General features: G+C 39.7%; 1 protein-coding gene across 3 annotated transcripts in view; it reads left to right on the top strand.

The window, feature by feature from the left end:
- CCNI (cyclin I) overlaps positions 1 to 17,555 on the top strand; it is a 31,207-nt gene that overhangs the window by 659 nt on the left and 12,993 nt on the right. For 2 of the 3 annotated variants that reach the window (XM_045997523.1, XM_045997524.1), the window contains exon 2: positions 6,893 to 7,049. The exons of the other annotated variant lie outside the window; for it this stretch is intronic. In XM_045997523.1, the coding sequence (XP_045853479.1) occupies positions 6,936 to 7,049 (114 nt within the window). In that variant the 5' untranslated portion in view covers positions 6,893 to 6,935. The remainder of the gene's footprint in view (positions 1 to 6,892; positions 7,050 to 17,555) is intronic. 3 annotated transcript variants of the gene reach the window in all.

Below are 17,555 nucleotides of genomic sequence, written 5' to 3' on the forward strand. Positions count from 1 at the left end.
ACCTTCGGGACCACCCCCGGTCCGCCCCCTCCGCGCCGGGACAGTTCGGCACCTGCCCCGTTCGTCAGCGGCTCCGATCCGTTCGGGCCGGTTTCTGTCCGAGAGTAACTTCGGCGTAGCGACGGCGAAGTGCGCGCGCCTGCCCGTGTGGCCCGCAGGCTGTGCGGTGCACAAAGAAGGGGACACACCCCCACCCGTGCACTTCGGGGCTGCTGCGGGAGCGCAGGACGGTCGTTTGCATTGCAAAGCGGGGTGGCCGCCGGGCGGGCCGGGCCGCGGCGGGTGCCGCGGGGGTTCGGGGTCGGGGCCGTGACCCCAGGTTGGGGGGTGGAGAGGAGGTGAGAGTCGAGTCGCGCCCTGGACGGCGTTTCCCCGAATGGTGGAAAGGAGGGAAGAGGGGGGAGGGGGGAAAGGAAGGGAGAAGGGGGATAAATGCACCGAAATTTTGAAGAGGGCGGAACGGTCCTCTCCGGAGCTGGAGGTTCCCTTGTAGGTGGTTCGGGCAAGAGTTGAGAATCGGGCAGCAGCGTAGGGGAAGGTCTGTCCGGGGACGTGGAGCGGAGTCAGACCTTGAAGGTCCAGCGGAGGTGTTCAGTTTTTATTCCGCCCGCGTCCGAGGAGCAGCGCGGACGGTCGGTAGCACTTGTGGACGCTTGTCTGGCGGGCGTCGCTGAAGGTGGTTGGCAGCTCCCCGAGCCTCGCGGGGACGCGGTGGGAGGCAGGTAGTCGAGCCTCAGTTCGCGGAGGAGGAAAACCGAGGGCCCAGAGGATTACCGCCCTGGGGGTGACGGCTGGGGGCCGGTGGCGGGAATTCAGACCCGAGCCGTCGGCTGTGCCATGTAGTCTGCGACCCGGAGTGGAGTTGTTGGGAGCTTGGGGGTAGCATCACTGGCTTCCAGCTTGCGTGCACGGTTCGGGGTCGATGGAGTAGGAGGGGGCAAGTAGCTTCAGAAAGCGTGGGTAGCGTTTAGAGTTGCTGATCTGCAACCAGAAAGAGGAGCGATTCTGGATATTTCTTAACCCTGACGGAGAGCAGAGCCGCAGAGTCGTGGCGTGCCCGGAGGGCTGCGGGGTCGGTTTTCAGTTACAGGGGACGGCGCTTGTGTGCGCGTTTGACTCCTGGCAGGGTGGAACGGGCTCTGCTGTTTTTGGTGGGGATTGGAAGCTGCGTGTGTGTGTTCTGTTCTGATACCCAGTGTCATGTGAAGTGTACGGTACTCTGAAAGTGAAGGGTCCCTTTCTCTGCGTGCTGCTTCCTCTTCAGATTGGGCTGAACAGGAATACCAGCTTCATGAGGTTGCGGAAGGGTTAAGGGAGTTAAGGTGGCATAGTCCCTTGCGCAGCATCTGGCCAAGTAGAGAGCACTCTGCTTTGACTTCTGTGCGGCTGAAGTGTGCGCTGTTTGTTAACCATTCATGCTAAACTCTGGACAGGGTGTGCCCTCGAAGAACTCAGGGTTTGTAGGAGACACGGGTCGACAAATAATTCTCTCAGAGCAATTAAATGCAAAAGGAGAATTATGTCTACAGATGTCAGGAGGCAGGGGACTAGACACAGACCTTTGCAAGGGACAGCTCCGTGGGAAGGGGAGTGCCAGCTAGAGAAGGAGAGTCAGGTTGAAAGAACTGTGTGGAAACGGCGCTGGGGAGACAGCGGGCTGTCCTGGAACGTAATGAACCTGTAGTTCACTATTAGGTCAGGGGCATGAACTCAGGGAAATGGTCACATTAATAAATCCCTCTTTTTAGAATAGGAGCTAAGATCCAGAAGTCTGTACCAGTACAGAATTATAAATGGAGTTGTTGTTACGGTGATAATAACTGTAATAATTCTGTATGAATGAAGTTATTTCTGTGTTTACCCAAGACTGTGCAGTACTTTCCCTTAGTATTTAATAGCAGGAGGCCCTGTATGTAGATTTCTAATACAGTTTATGCTATACAGTAACTTTATAAAACTGTTCATGCATGCATTAAGCTCTTTGATAAACACGGAGGAACAAATCAGAAGTAATTGAAAGATTGACAGGAGAAATGTTGAACTGTCCTAAAGCTAGAAGTGTGTGGAATATGCCATCCAAAACAGCCTTTCTGTTTTTAGTTCCTAGAGACTTCTATCTGAGCACTCACAGTTCTGGATGTGACTAATGGCATGAAATAATAAGATACAACTGTGAAGGTCTACTATTTAAAACAGTAAAATTATATTTTAAGTGTATTTTATTCAGGTTTCATTAATCTAACTCAGTCTATTTTACACATTAGAAAACAGGCTAGTGCATTATCAGTAAGAAAAGTAAAACTCAAGCTAATGCTTTCTTCACTGTATCATTATTTGTCTTACTAGAATCATTTAAAAAAATTTTTTTATATTTATATGGGGGGGGCGTCACAGAGGGAGAAGGAGACTCCCACTGAGCAGGGAGCCCGACAGTGCAACAGTGACAATTTGGGGCCTGATCCCAGCACCCTGAGATCATGCCCCAGATGGGCAGACACTAAAACCAACTGAGCCACCCAGGCACCCTGTCTTACTAGAATTTCAAAAAGGAGTGTCAAAGGTATCCCTCTAATATAAGCACTTCCATAAATAAAGCCTTGGGTAAATAATTTCACAAACTATCATTTCATCTATCATCAACATTTCACTGCATATTTATCATTTGTCCTCTCTCTCTCATGTATATGTATATTGCATATGCTATGGCCCTTTACTCCTAAGTATTTTAGTGTGTATTTCCCAAGAGGGATGTTCTTACAGAATCACAGTAAAGTTATCAACTTTAGTAAACTTAACATTGATACATTTACTTTAATTTGTCCATGTTCCCGTTATGTCAGTTGGCCCAGTAATAACCTTTATAGCGTTTTATCTTTCCAGTATAGGATTGAGTCTAGCATCAGATAGATGATGCTTTCATTTTTCTGTAGTCTCATTTGATCCGAAATATTTTCTCCATCCTTTTTTCTTTCACTTGGATTATGTATATCTTATTTTTAAAAGATAAAGGAAACTTGAACTCTTTACCCTTTGTTACATTCCCCTAGTGTGAGCGAAGAATGATTCCTTTATTTTCTGTTATTCATATGGTGTATTACATTAATTGATTTCCTGAGTGTTAAACCAACTTTGCATTCCTGGTGCAAATCCCACTCAGTTATGGTATGTAATCCTTTTTTTAATGTTGCCAGATTCAGTTTGCTAGTGTTTTCTTGAGGAATTCTACATCTTTATTTGGAAGAGATGTTCTCCATAGTTTTCTAATGCTGTTTTCTTTGTTTGCTTAACTGGCCTCATAAGATCAGTTGAGAAGTGCTCTTCCTCTACTTTCTGGAAGAGTTTGGGAAGAATTTTAATTTTTCTATAGATGTAGAATTGATTAGTGAAATCCCTTGGGCATAGGCTTTTCTTTGACTGTTGTTTACTAATTCAGTTTCTTGTTACATGGCTCTTCAGCTTTTCTGTTTCTTTTTGAAGTCAGTTTTGATAATTTGTGGTTCTAGGTATTTGTCCATTTCATGAAAAGTTGTCTAATTTATTTGCAAACCCTTGTTTATAAGATTCCTTTATAATACCTCTTATTTCTATGACATAGGTGATAATGTCTCCTTTTATTTCTGATTTTAGTACTTCATCCTTTCTGTTTTTATTTGGTCAGTGTAGCTAGAGGTTTGCCAATTTTGTTGATCTTTCCAAAGAACCAACTTTTAGTCGCATTGATTTTCTCTATTTTTCTATTCCTTCATTAATTTCCACTGTACTTTTTCTTCTGGTTTGCTTTAGGTATAGTTTGCTCTACTCGCATCCTATAAGTTTTGGTATGTTTCCTTTTTCATTACCTCAGATATTTTCTAATTTTCCTTGTGATTTCTTCTTTGACTTGGATTCTTTGTTTAAAAAAAATTGTTAAAGCATCTAAGTATTTGAAAATCTTACTTAGGGTCTTAACTGTAGAAAATTGGAGAACAGGAATCTCTTGAACCTTCTTATTCTCTGCATGATTCTATCTTGTTTATCTCTGTCTGTCCCCATCTATCCATCCCTCCTAAAAATAATCTTCAGAGGATGCATTTTGAGGGAAAAAGTAATCACAGGGGCAGCCAGCCAATGGTGTGTTGAGAAGGCAGAGGGATCCCGAGGAGCCACCCTGTTGGGTGAAGCTAATGGAATGCAGTAGTTTGGTATGTTTTGACAAGAGTTAATGAATTACAGACTAAAATTCAGTTAGAAGAAACCTTAGAACCAATAAATAAACCAAGTTTAATCTCCATCCATTATAGGTATTTTTTCCTAAAGATCTCTTGACTGATGGTCATCTAGTTTAAACTCCATTTCTAAGGTTAATAAGGTTAATATTTCCATCTGCTTTAGATGAAATTATAGTGAGTTTATTTATCTAGAAATGGAAGATCTGAGAAAAGTACCAAGGCAACAAAATTGGAATCAGAACATCTCAGCCGAATGTAACAGTAGATGGAATATAACAAGGTGACCTTTAAAAAAAATACATTTATAGTCCCGAACAAGGTTGTCCCCCCTCCCCCCCAAAAAAGGGTGTACAGGGTGGGGCAGGTGGAGAGGGAGTTTGCCTCAGTGTATCTCAGAAGGTCTTAAGAGTTCATAGTGTGGTCTGGACTCAAAAAAGTAGCTAATGATCTTAGACTGCATTTAGAAGAGCAAAAGTCATGTCACGTGGGGAAATCTCAAGCAGTTCTTCAGCTGTGAAAGACGAATGGGTGGGCGTGCTAGCCACCTTCAGACATTTCAAGAGTTGGCTTATGAAAGAGAGTTTAGGCTTGGATTGGTTTGTTTTGGTTTTGACCCCAAGAATTGAAACCAGTCTTTGGTTGAGTCCCTGTTTCATGAGGATTCTGTGAGTGATAAAAAGGAAATAATATCGGTAGGTAATCTTTTTAGTATCATAATGTTTATCATTTCATAGGGAAAATAGTGGGAAGCTGCTTTCAGACGGAAGAGAAATCACACCAGATTAGAGAATCAAGAATTCTTGGAAGAAGTTCCCTTTGAAATAGGCCTTTGGGTTAGGTAGTATTGCTTTCCCCTCTGTATTATTTATCATTTTTTCTTGGTACTTAATGCTCATTACAGGAAATATGCAAAAACTCAGAAGTTCAAAGAAACAAAATGAAAAAATAAAAATCAGTATCCAGTTAACCAGAGGTAGTCTGCAGTGGATTCTATAGCAAGTAGGGGAAGCATGGGAAGTGAGGACTAAGAAAGGAATCGGACCTGGAGTTGGGGGTGAAGGGGACATGGAAATTGAAGTTTGTTGTTTGTTTTTAAATAATTTTAAATTTTATTTAAAAATCAGAACTTTTCTTTGTTAATTCTAGATATTTACTTTTTTGAAAATCTCACGAATATGAAGTACATAATACAGGTACATAGTTATATGAGGTTTATAATGAAGAAGAGCATTCTTCTGTTGCTGGATTTTCTAACCCTTTTCTCACAGGTTGACCTCTGAGTGCTTATCTGTTTGTTTCTCTCTCTTTCTCTCTCTTTTTTTTTTTAAGATTTTATTTATTTATTTGACAGAGATCACAAGTGGGGTGGGGGGGAAGCAGGCTCCCTGCTGAGAAGAGAGCCCAATGCAGGGGGGAGGGCTTGATCCCAGGACCCTGAGATCAGACCACAGCTGAAGGCTTAACCCTCTGAGCCACGCAGGCGCCCCAACTTGCCTGTTCTCTTGTACTTAAAATCATATTTTCAAATAATTTGCTCTACTGTTTTTTGATATTTCGGTTTTAGGTATTACATATATTTTGCCTGCAGTAACATGTAAAGATGTAATGCTCATTTTACCTTTTACACCTCCCACCTTCCCAGGGCAGTTTTAATCTGTTTGTTGAAGTCCCTGTTCAGTATTTTCACTCTTACTGCTATGTGAATGTTGTGATATATTATTATATTTACCTTCTTGCATAATCTTTTTTTCTGAAGCTGATTACCTTTTCAGTTCCTTAGCTTTCATCAAATCTGGTTGAATCTTGCCATATCTTCAGTTTCTCAGTCTAATTTTCTGCACATGGTTGTACCTCTCAAATCTCTAGCTTCGCTTCTTTTTTTAAACCTAAAGGCATCTCTCCTGGACTTCAGTTGCCTGCACTGATCTACACTGTTGCTCCTTAGGCCTGCTCATTTTAGAGGGCCAGTCAGCTGATTGTTGAGTTTTCTAGATCAACACTTTCCAGTAGAACTTTTGTGCAGTGATAGTGCAGAAAAGGAATAGTTTTATCTGATACATCATCCATTAACCACATGTAATATTGAGCATTTGCAATGCTGCTAGTGTGACTGAAGAATTATATTTTAACTTTATTCAGTTAATGGCCATATGCGTAGCTAGTGGACACTGTATATTGGAAGCACAAATAAAGATGGTTTTATATTTATGGGGATGGTTTCATACTGATTATATGGGAATGGGTGGGATTTAATGTAATGGATATAACTTTTTTAATGAAGAAAAAGGTTAATAGCCCTTATCTGATTAGATTTTTAAGAGGGATATTTGGGACAGTTACTAAGAATTGCTAGTATAAAAAGCCCACAATTTAAGGTTTGTTGACACAATTTGAGACACAATAGTATATTTTCATTGGAGTTTATTGGTTCTATCAATTATATGGCCATGGTTTTTATTCTCTTTTATGACCGAGTTTCAAATTTAGAGTGAATATGTTTAGGTAACTGATTATTACTGTAACATTTTAATATATGATGTTTTAAAGAGCTGTAAAATCCTCTACTGCCTCATAACATTCTTATTTTGTTTTATGAATTGCTTAATAAGAACCAACATATTTATACAGTGCTGCATGTATTTTATAATTGAAGAAAAAGCATTGTTTTATATTTGATTTTATAGGTAGCTACATCAAGCTGGGAGGCAGGCAGATCCAAAGGATATCATGAAGTTTCCAGGGCCTTTGGAAAACCAGAGATTGTCTTTCCTGTTGGAAAAGGCAATCTCTAGGGAAGCCCAGATGTGGAAGGTGAATGTGCCGAAAATGCCTACAAATCAGGTAATGCTTTTTCTCATCACTCTAGATAGATGACTTCTTTCAGCAAGAAGTGTACTGCCATAAAGTGGTATCTTGACACTGCATTGGAGAAATGTCTACCATTAAAGGATATGCTCTATTCTTTACTGGAGAAACCTCCCCTTGTTTTGTTTTGAAACAGGACAAAAATGACTTTCTTGTTTTTATTTGCTTGTTTTGTTATCTGAGTTACAGCTTTAGGAAGATGTGTTCTCTTTCTTTATAGTCCAATACTAACAATAGTAAGTTTTCTTTATTTCTAGGTAGATAGTTAGCTACGGAGGCTGAAATTAGCTTTAGTAAACAAGAAATTGTTGTGTATTTCTTGGGTAATTATAAGGAGTTCAAGTAGCTACTAAGGTAATGCTAATGTTGGACATCGGTAGGGAAATAGCCGTCTTACCTCTCAGTCACTGTTAGCTAGATGCCTTTTCTTGTACAAATTTTTATGCTTCTGTCATTCAATCCTGTTATTTTTGACAAATAACTATGAAGTTTGTGCACTCCCAAGGCTTATTGCGTAACACTAGGACCTAGCACTGTGCTTGGGGTAAAGAATAGTGGCCAAGAAAATTTGGACTTTTGATTTTTAGGTAACTGAATAGCAAATATCTTAGTTCCTCCTTTGGTTTAGGTTAACCTTTGTTCGTAGGTTATTAAAATCTGTATGCATTTTCTGCTAACCTACTTTCTCACAAGCTGAAGAAATACGTTTTTGCATTTACTGTTACTTATTTGTTGTTTAGCAGATTGCATATTAGTTAACCTGAGTGAGTATTTCTCAAGCTAGGAGCGTCTACATACTCTATCGCATTTCCTCTCTTACTGTAGTCTTTGAAATAGGCATTAGTTCCACTTTGCTCAAGATTTGAATAACTAGTAGAAGTATAATTTGAACTTGAGGTAGTTCTCTTTCCATTGTACCTTGTTTTTCAGTTCTTATTTGTGTGTGTGTGTTTGATTTTTTTTAGATTACTTGGGAATTCAGTCATTCAGTCAATGTTCATTAAGTATCCACACATGCTGAGCACTTCTAGCATTGGGCATACATCAGTGAGAAAAATAGATATTCCTACTCTTACGTTCTGACTTTCTGGTAAGCCTCAAAGCTTTAATACAGCTGGCTTTAGAACCATTTCTTTCTTCCTTCTGCTGTCTCCTTGGGTCAGCATGTAACCAATGATAATATTCTTCTACAACATGGTCTTTGAACATGATATTCTACCAAGATTATAGTATATTGCTCTATTATTTAATCTCACCTATATCTGTAGGTGATTTAACAAGTATTACTGAGATAATACCAGAGAATAGAACAGTATTAGAACTTTGGAGAGGGAACCAATTAAGGATTTGCCTTTAGTAATACCAAGTGGAAGCCAAAGTCAGTTCTTACAAAATGTGGGTGGGCTTGTTCTGTTGGGGATAGGGATTAAGACTGGGGTGAGAGTTAAGAGCTGTAGGAGCTCAGCCGCTTGCTATAGCAACTCCCAGGGACACTCATCTGTTTAGTTCTAATTTCCTTATTTTCTTCTGCCATTCTCAGGGACTGGCTTTTCTAGTTCTCTTTCCACTATTGCTTCTAACCATGATACCCTCCTTCTTGATTCCTTGCAGAAAAGAAACACAGTCTTGTCATTAAGCCATAAACGTACTCTTCCAGCTTTTCTAATATTTTTTTAAAATATTATAAAGGTTTCTTTTATGCTTCTTCAGTTTCCTTGTCTTTTTTCTATCTAAGCTCTGTCTCTGGATCATTCTCTCACAGTTCTCTTTTAATTTGCATCCCCTATCCTCAAGTTTAGGACAGAGTGGTCATACATGAATATTATGCACCTATCACTCCCCTTCTGTGTGCTCCCACAGCACTCTTTACTTCCTTTGTGGTAGTATGCAGTATTATAATTTCCTGATGATTTGATTGTGAGTTCCCTTGGGGTTGAGTTGTGTCATTTTTGTTTATTGGCATAAAATAGACTTCTAGTAAACATCTGTAAAATGAGCATTATCATTTCTTTATAATTAGCCCAGGTTATAGAAGTTCTTTTATAGAATAATGGCATTTTCAAGTACACAATAATTTGGTTACATGAATTTAGGAGAAAAAATTGAAGACTGGTCAAAGTGACATGCACTTTCATATATTGTCTATTTTGCTAATGTGCTTTTGATACGCAAAGATAAAACTGCTTCAAGCTATTAAAAAGGTTTTCATTAGAATTTTGACACTGTAAGGAATTTTCAAGGCCATATAAATATGTGGTTTCTGAATACAGGATCTTGAGCCGTGAGGCTGCTGAGTGCATCAGAATCACCCAGGAAGGCTCTTATAGAGATTCCAGGCCTTATCTAGACCTACTGGGCTTGTGGTAGCAGTAGTGGCAATTTGTGTTTTAAAAAGCTTCATGGTTTTATTAAAATGCATTAGGTTTGAGAGACACTGATTTACTCTAACCACACGGTAGTAACGTTCTTCTGACATCTCTGATAAGTTATTCTCTGCTTTGGATACTTTGTCCGGTCTACTGTGGGAAAACTATAAATTATTGGAAAGATTTTCCTACATTGCACCTGCATACTGCTGCTTTCTAGTGGCCGCTTACTGGTTCTAGTTTTGTACACTGGAGCAATAGAGATACATCTGTTTCTTTTAAATGGCAGTCCTTTATCTACTCAAAGATGTGGTAAGCCCACAAAGCCCTCCCTTTGCCTGATTGAACATCCCTTGTTTTTTAACCATTATTTGACAAGATTTTACCACTCCAGATACACTCACTCAGTGTGTTTCATTTGTAGTCATTAGTGAGCAATGAAGTGAAACTGTTACCTCACTTTTTTATCTTGGCTTGATGATTTCCTTAAACTAGCCCTAAATTTTATTGTTTTGGCAGCAATGTCATACTGACTTACTGAACTAGTTTAGTTTTGAAGCAGATTTCCTTTGTGCTAGATGTGGTTTTTAATTTTTGACTTAGGTATGGTGTTATTTATTCTTACTAAATTTAAAATTGTCAATTCTGATCCACTTTTCTGGCTTTAAAATTATAATTGTTGTCTAATCTGATGACTTCCTGTCATTCCTGTATAATCTGTGGATTTGGTAAATAAATAAATGTATTTACCCTGCAGGTTGGTTTCTCTTTTTTCTTTCCTTTAAACAGTTTCTTGAAGTATAATGTACAGAAAAGTACACAGATTGTAAGTGCACTTTAGAAGACCCCCTTCTGTCCTCTTGTAGTTACTACCGTCTACCCCCCCAACCAAAAAAAACACTGTCCTAATATCACAGATTAGTTTTTCCTGGTTTTGAATTTCATACATATATATGGAATCATAGAGTATGTACTGGCCTCTTGTTCAGTATTTTTTTATGTAAGATTCGTCTGTGTTACTTCATGTAGCCACAGTTTATTTATTCTCTTTGCCATGTGTAATTCTTTGAACTTATCTCTCCTGTGGATGGTCGCTAGTGTCATCTTCTCGTGCATGTCGCAGGGAACATGTGCATTTTTTTAATACATTTTTAGGAATGGAATTGCTAGAACCTAGTAAGTGTATATCAGTTGTAGTAGATGACCGTCAATTGTCCCAAAGTTGTTATGTTACATTATGTCACGTTTTTTGTGGGGTTTTTTTGTTTTGTTTTGACCCCTTCTAGCAGAGTACGAAATTACTCTATATCCTTGTCAACGCTTGGTTATTGTCTTTTCATTTTCATTATTCTGGTAAGTGTATTATAGTATCACATTGACTTTAATTTGCTTTTCTTTAATAACTAGTGAAGTTCAGCTTTTCATGTGTTTTTGTCCATTACATTTACTTTTTTGATGCAAAGTCTATTCAGAGTTTTCATCTGGGTTTCTACTGAGTTGTCTTGTTAATTGTTTTGCAAGAGTTCTCTTTCTTTTGCAGACTGTGTATTACAGATGTCTTCAACTCTCTTTGTGTTGAACTTTGATCAGTAGAAGTCCTTTATTTTTAATGACCAAGTTACCAAAGGTTTTTTTCCTTTTTTAAAGGAATGTTTGTCTATTCCAATGTAATGAAGATACTCTCTTGGATTTTCTTTCTGCAGAGTTGATTGTTTTACCCTTGACGTTTAGATCTTCATTCTAGTTGGGATTATAATGCTGTAATAATTACGGCAACACGGTATTTAAAGAACAGCAAATGGTCCAATGGCAAGAAAAGAGGCAAGAAACAGACAAATATATTCACAGGTTTATAGTAGTCACTTCGTTTATAACAAAACTGCAGGGAAATAGGGAAAAGTACCTTTTTAATAAATGGTGGTGGTTCTCTGTGGAATGAATGATGGACTCCTACATGTCACACTATACCCCACCCTGCCCAAAATCCCAAATAAGTATTTGGTGGCATAAATTTGTTCTTGTTTTTCAAGATTATTTTGGCTATTCTTAACTCTTTGCTCTTCCATATATATTTTTAAATATACTTGTCAATTAAAATTGAAGGGATTATTGAATCTGTTAATTTGGGGAGAATTGACATGTTTATAATAGGAGTCTTCCAATTCAGAACATAGACTATTGCTTCATTTTCTTTAAAGTTGGTCTTAAATGTCTTTTTTTTTTTTTTTTTTTTTACGATTTTTTTTTATTGATTTGAGAAAGGGAGAGGGACAAGCAGTCTCTCTGCTGAGTTTGGAGCCCAGTGTGGGGCTTGATCCCATAACCCTAAGATCATAACCTGAGCCAAAATCAAGAGTCAGACACTTAACGGAGCCACCTAGGAGCCCCGATCTTCAGTTTCATTTAATAATATTTGGAGGTTTAGGTTTATTCCTAGATATTTGAGTCTTGTTGAGGCTATTACAAATGGTATTTTAGATTTGTCATTTTTTAAGTATGTTTCTATACACTGGTATATGGAAATAAAATGGATTTTTATATATTGACTATATTAAATTTGCTTCCAGAGTCTTTTGGGTTTTCTGTACATTATATATGGACATGTTAACTGTAAATAATCATGGTTTTATTTCTTCCTATCCAGTTCTCAATACTTTTTATTTTTGTTTTATAGAATTAGCTAAGGCCTCCAGAACCCCACTGAATGTAAACAGTGGCAACAGGTGTCTTTATCTCAGTTTTGGTTTGAGGGGAAAGTTTTCAGTATTTCACCATGAAGTATAAAATTCGTTTGGTATTTCTTATCATTATGAGATTAAGAAGACTATCTGTCTTAAATTGTCAAGAGATTTTTTTATAAAGAGGTGTTAAATTTTTTTTTACATCATTGGATTTTTTTTTTTTAAAGGTTTTTATTTATTTATTTGACAGAGCTCACAAGTAGGCAGAGAGGCAGGCAGAGAGAGAGGGGGAAGCAGGCTCCCCGCTGAGCAGAGAGCCCGATGCAGGGCTCCATCCCAGGACCCTGAGATCATGACCCGAGCCGAAGGCAGAGGCTTTAACGCACTGAGCCACCCAGGTGCCCCACATCATTGGATTTTGTTGTTAACATTTTGCTTAGGGTTTTTGCATTTATGTTCATGGGTGAGATTGGTTTGTAATGTGTTTTGTCAGGTTTCATAATAAAGTATGCCGGCTTTTAAAATGAATTAGGGAGTGTTCTGCTTTTTTAAAAGTACTCTGTTTGTTTAGGTTGTTATTTCTTTCCTTTTTTTTTTTTTTTTTTAAGATTTTATTTATTTAACAGACAGAGATCACAGGTAGGCTGAGAGGCAGCCAGAGAGAGAGAAAGGGAAGCAGGCTCCCTGCTGAGCAGAGAGCCTGACGCGGGGCTCCATCCCAGGACCCGGGGACCATGACCCGAGCCGAAGGCAAGAGGCCTTAACCTCCTGAGCCACCCAGGCACCCCTAGGTAGTTATTTCTAAAGTGTAGGAAGATTCCACTGGGAGCCTAGAGATATATTTGTGGGAAAGTGTTTAATAATCATTTGCTTTGGTAAATGTGAGACTGATCAGGTCTTCATTTAAATCTTATTTCAGTTTCGGTAAATTGGTTTTTTCAAGGAATTTATTTCATCTAAATTGTCAATTATTTGTGTAAAGTTATTCATGATACCTTTTTAATATCAGAAAGGTTCATACTGATGTTCCCTTTTTCATTTCCTTGGTTGGTGATAATGTGCTTTCTTTCTTGATCAGTCTTTCTAGAAGTCTGTTGATTAGCCTTTTAGTTCTGTTGATTTTCCCTGTTGTACATTTTTTTCATTTTACGTTTTCTTATTTGTTCTTATCTGCTTCTGTTTACTTTGTGTAATTTGCTGTTTTTTATTATGAGGTAAATGCTTAAATGACTTTCCACTTCTTTTATCTTATTTTTTTAAAGATGTTATTTATCTGAGAGAGAGTGAAAGAGAGAGCACAAGCCGAGGAGCAGGGGGAGAGGCAGAGGCAGAGCGAGAAGGACAAGCAGATTCCCCACTGAGGAGGGAGCCCGATTTGGGGCTCCATCCCAGGACCCTGGGGATCATGACTGAGCCACTCAGGTGTCCCTGTTGTATTTTAATATAATATACATTAAAAACTTAAGTTTTCCTCAAAGCATAATTGTCCAGCCATGTCTGATTTGTTGGATCCACATACTGGGTTCTTAATTTCAGTTACTATATTTTTCAGTTCTGGAATTTTCTTTTAGATGTTTTTACTAGGTATCATTTCTCTAGTGAAATTAATTTTTTCATCTCTTTTCCCACTTTCCCTTTATTGTATATTAAGTCCTTTTCTGATAATTCAAAGATTTAGGTCTTTTGTTGCTCTCTTAATCCCCTTCATCCCTTTCACCCGTCTCTCCACCAGGCTCGCCCCGGTGACCATCAGTTCTCCATAACTGAGAGTCCTTTTCTTGGTTTGTGTCTCATTTTTCCACCTTTTTCATTTGTTTTGATTCTTAAATCCCATGTGTAAGTGAAATCACACGGTGTTTGTCTTTCTCTGATTGACTGACTTTACTTAGCATTATACTATTGAGCATGCCCAGTAATTTTCAGTTGAATGATGAACATTATGAAAATTGTGAAGGTTCTGGATGTCATCTTGCTGCGGAAGGGTTCAGTCTTGCCTTTGGTAGGTGACTGAGTAGGAGATTAATCTCTGTAACCCACTGAGGGATGGTGTTGCTTGGAGTGTGGCAGCAGTTGGGTATGGCTTCTTCTGCCTCTGGTGAGCCCCACTCCCAGAGTATAGTCAGGGGTTCCACCTGAGAACTTGGGAGGGTGCTAAAGGGTGCCGAGCTCACTCTTGCTTTTCAGAGGCTTTGGTTTAGCTTCTTAAATCCCTGTCCTTCCCAACTTCAGAATTTCATTAAGAAAATTTCATTCCAGAATTAAGGGGGAAATCAGCTGAGTGTCACATTCAGTTTTCTGACCCTTACTCTCGCCACTTGGCTCTTAAGGCTCCACCGTAAAAGTCTCAGAGGCTCTGTAGGTTTCTTTGCCGGTACTCTCAGCCTCTTGAGCCTCTGGCCGGACTCAAGAGGATGGGCAAATGCCCTGAAGGAAAAGCTACTATTTCCTCTAGTTGACCACTCCAGTTCCAGGTTTCCCCCAGTATATGAAAGTAGAGCATTCCTGTGGAAACTTTTCGAAGCTGCGATGCTGTAATGCAAAGAAGCAGTTACCATTGATTTATAAGGGAAATTTTTTGAGTGTTCCCTGTTTGGCTTTTCTGATATCTTAGGACACATCTTGCTAACAGATGGGCACAATAAATCAAGATAAAACCCTGGTGCTCACAGACACAGTTCAGAGTTTGGTGGCTGAGGTGCTGAGAGGGGTTTGGGGGAAGATATGGGCGGTACCATCTGCTGCTCTGGGTGTGCCCCCGTCCGTGTAACAGCTGCAAAATGAATGCCGAACACTGGTTTTACCTTTTGCCTTTTTTCGTCTAAGTGAAAATCTTTGGAATTTTTCAGGTACTAAGGTAGGTTTTTAGTTAAAGCTAAGTGACGTAACCTGGACTTTTGAAATCGGGGGATAGTTGTACCTCTTTTCCAGAATCTTGGTTCTCCAAAGCCTGGTTGTCCAGCAGTTTTGAGGACTTCAGAACAAGTGGTGGCGGTGTTGGCGGCGGGGGTCCGTAGTTTTTCCAGTTCTCAGCTGGTGTGTGGGTGGCTGCCTGCTCTGTCACAGCCAAAGCAGAAATGTAATTTTTTAAAAATGCTGAACTTGACAGGTGTGACGAGAGGCTGTGGGAGCACAGGTAGGTACTTAGCCCAACCAGAGTTACTAGGAAAAGTGTGGTGAGGAGTGACCATTGACATAGCTCTTGAAGGATAAATAATAAGGTAGGTAAAAAGAGAGGGGCTGTGGGTACCAACCAGAGGGACCAGTACGAACAGAAGAGAAGTGACGTAATAAAATAGCACAGGAGGAGCAAGGAAGGACCATAAGTGCACGTGCTACTCTCACAGTACGAATTTTAAGGTAGAAAGTGATGGAAGGTGAGTGGGGCTGGAGAAGTAGGTCAGAGGGATTTGTAGGCCACATCTGGGGGCTTGTACTTGTTCTAGGTAATGGTGAGCCTTTAAGAGTTTAAAGCTGGAGAGTATTTGTATTTTAAATGATCAGAATCATTGTGAAATATAAATCATTGTGAAATATAAAACCCTGTGTTTTACCAGGTTGAATCAGTCCATTCCAAATTCTCTTGAGGATTAGTTAGTTGTTCAGCTTCTGAACTGGCTTAACCCTATTTGAGGAATCCACGTAAAAGAAAACAGATCCCTTGTCCAGGACATACTGTCTAGGGTAGCAGGCAGTTCTGCTTTCCTTTCTTTCCCCCGGCCTGCCTTTTTTACTGGACCCCTTAGCCACAGAACTTCATTTTTGTAAAGCTGCCCTGATAATATGAATGTTTAGTCCATGTTTGAATTGATTTGAAAAAGTGATCTTAGTATGATTTCCCTAAAAGTGACTCTTAAACTGTTAACCTTTTGTGGGTTTTGTTGTTGTTCTTGCTAGTTTTGACAAGTGATGATTATATAGCCATGCAGGAATGCCTTCTTGGCCCCATTCCCATATTCAATATAAGGTATAAAATCCAAAGATTTGTCATGATCTCTTTCATAACTAGTTGTATTATAATTGGTTTAAAATAATTATTTGTATGTAGTATTTTGTAAATTTGTTTTTTTCTGGCATCATTAGAGCATCGGGTATTTTTAGAAGTAGGAAAGAACAAAACTAGTATTTGAGTGCCTTTTGCATTCCATGTGCTTTCTTTAAGTTGGATGATTTAGTTATAACCATGATATGGAAATCTCTGTATAACTGTGTTCCCTGTGTTACGTACTCTTAGAGCAAGCACATTACGTCCATCTTCTGTGGCACTTCTTACAACTATATGTTTATTATTTGTTTAATGTCAGATGCCAGATAGGCACATTATATATGATTTGTCATTCAGGGATCTTTTTCTCCTCTGTGCCCATTGTATGGATCTCTGAGCTGAAGGTGCGATTGATGACGTTTTTGTTCGGCTGCTCGCGGCTGCTCTGGCCCATTGTTCTTTCACCTCCCTCCGGCCTCCCCAGGTTTATCGGACTCTGTGACCATCTGTTGCTGCCTGTGCAAATGTATTTCCTTACACTGATTTGTTTCAGTGTCTTGCTTAACATTACTTTTCTGTTTGTTTGGGCATTTTAGATAAAAGCTCTTCTCGGTAGGAATTTAATGTCTCTTGAATGCTGAGCTCGTCTGGAAATCCCGTGACTGCCTTCCCGTCATTCCCGGGGACCTTTAGGAGCCCCTCGTTCAGAGCTGGGTCTGGAGGCAGCAGCTCAGGGCTCTGTGGAAAATGATACATTACAGAACCAAGGACCAGTAACAGCTCTTGGACTCCGCACCTAGTTGTCAGTCTGTGTCTGCTTCCTCTCACCTTTCTCAAGAAGCCACAGCTTCAGCCTATAATGTTTTGCCACCTTTTTCAGACTCTTTTTTGAGAGAGAGAATTTAGCCCCTGGCTGTAATAGCCCAACTCCGGTTTCCTCTGTTGTGTTGGACAGTGGTCTGTGCAGGACGTAAATTCCCCTGCTGCTGTCTGCACCCAGAACCTGTCAAGCCCACAGCTTCAGTTTAGTGAACTGCCTGTGTTTTCGTCTCCATCAGTGGGATTCTACACTGATTCTCCGAGTATCCGTTTCTGGCGTCTTTCTCACCCACCTTGATTTTACTTGAGAGTTGGAAGAGCTTGACAATAAGTTATTTCCTCCAGGTTGACATGATTCCTGTGCTTTAAAGTTTTTCACAGGCTTAAAAAAAAATAGGTCTTTTCCATGTCTTTAAAATGATCACATCCTCTCCTCACTTTAACTTTTAAGATACAAGTTCATCACCATCTCCTGTAAGAAGCTTTCATTCTCCTTCCACACGGGACTGAGTGCCCTTCCAGGGGGTTGCCTTACACCCTGTGCATACCTTTCTCTTACACTAAACATGGATGATTGGCATTTTCTGATTGTTTGCCTCACCGTGAGACTTCAAGTTTAGAAGTTTAAATGGGG

Source organism: Meles meles, chromosome 2, assembly GCF_922984935.1.
Source record: "Meles meles chromosome 2, mMelMel3.1 paternal haplotype, whole genome shotgun sequence".
Taxonomy (NCBI): domain Eukaryota; kingdom Metazoa; phylum Chordata; class Mammalia; order Carnivora; family Mustelidae; genus Meles; species Meles meles.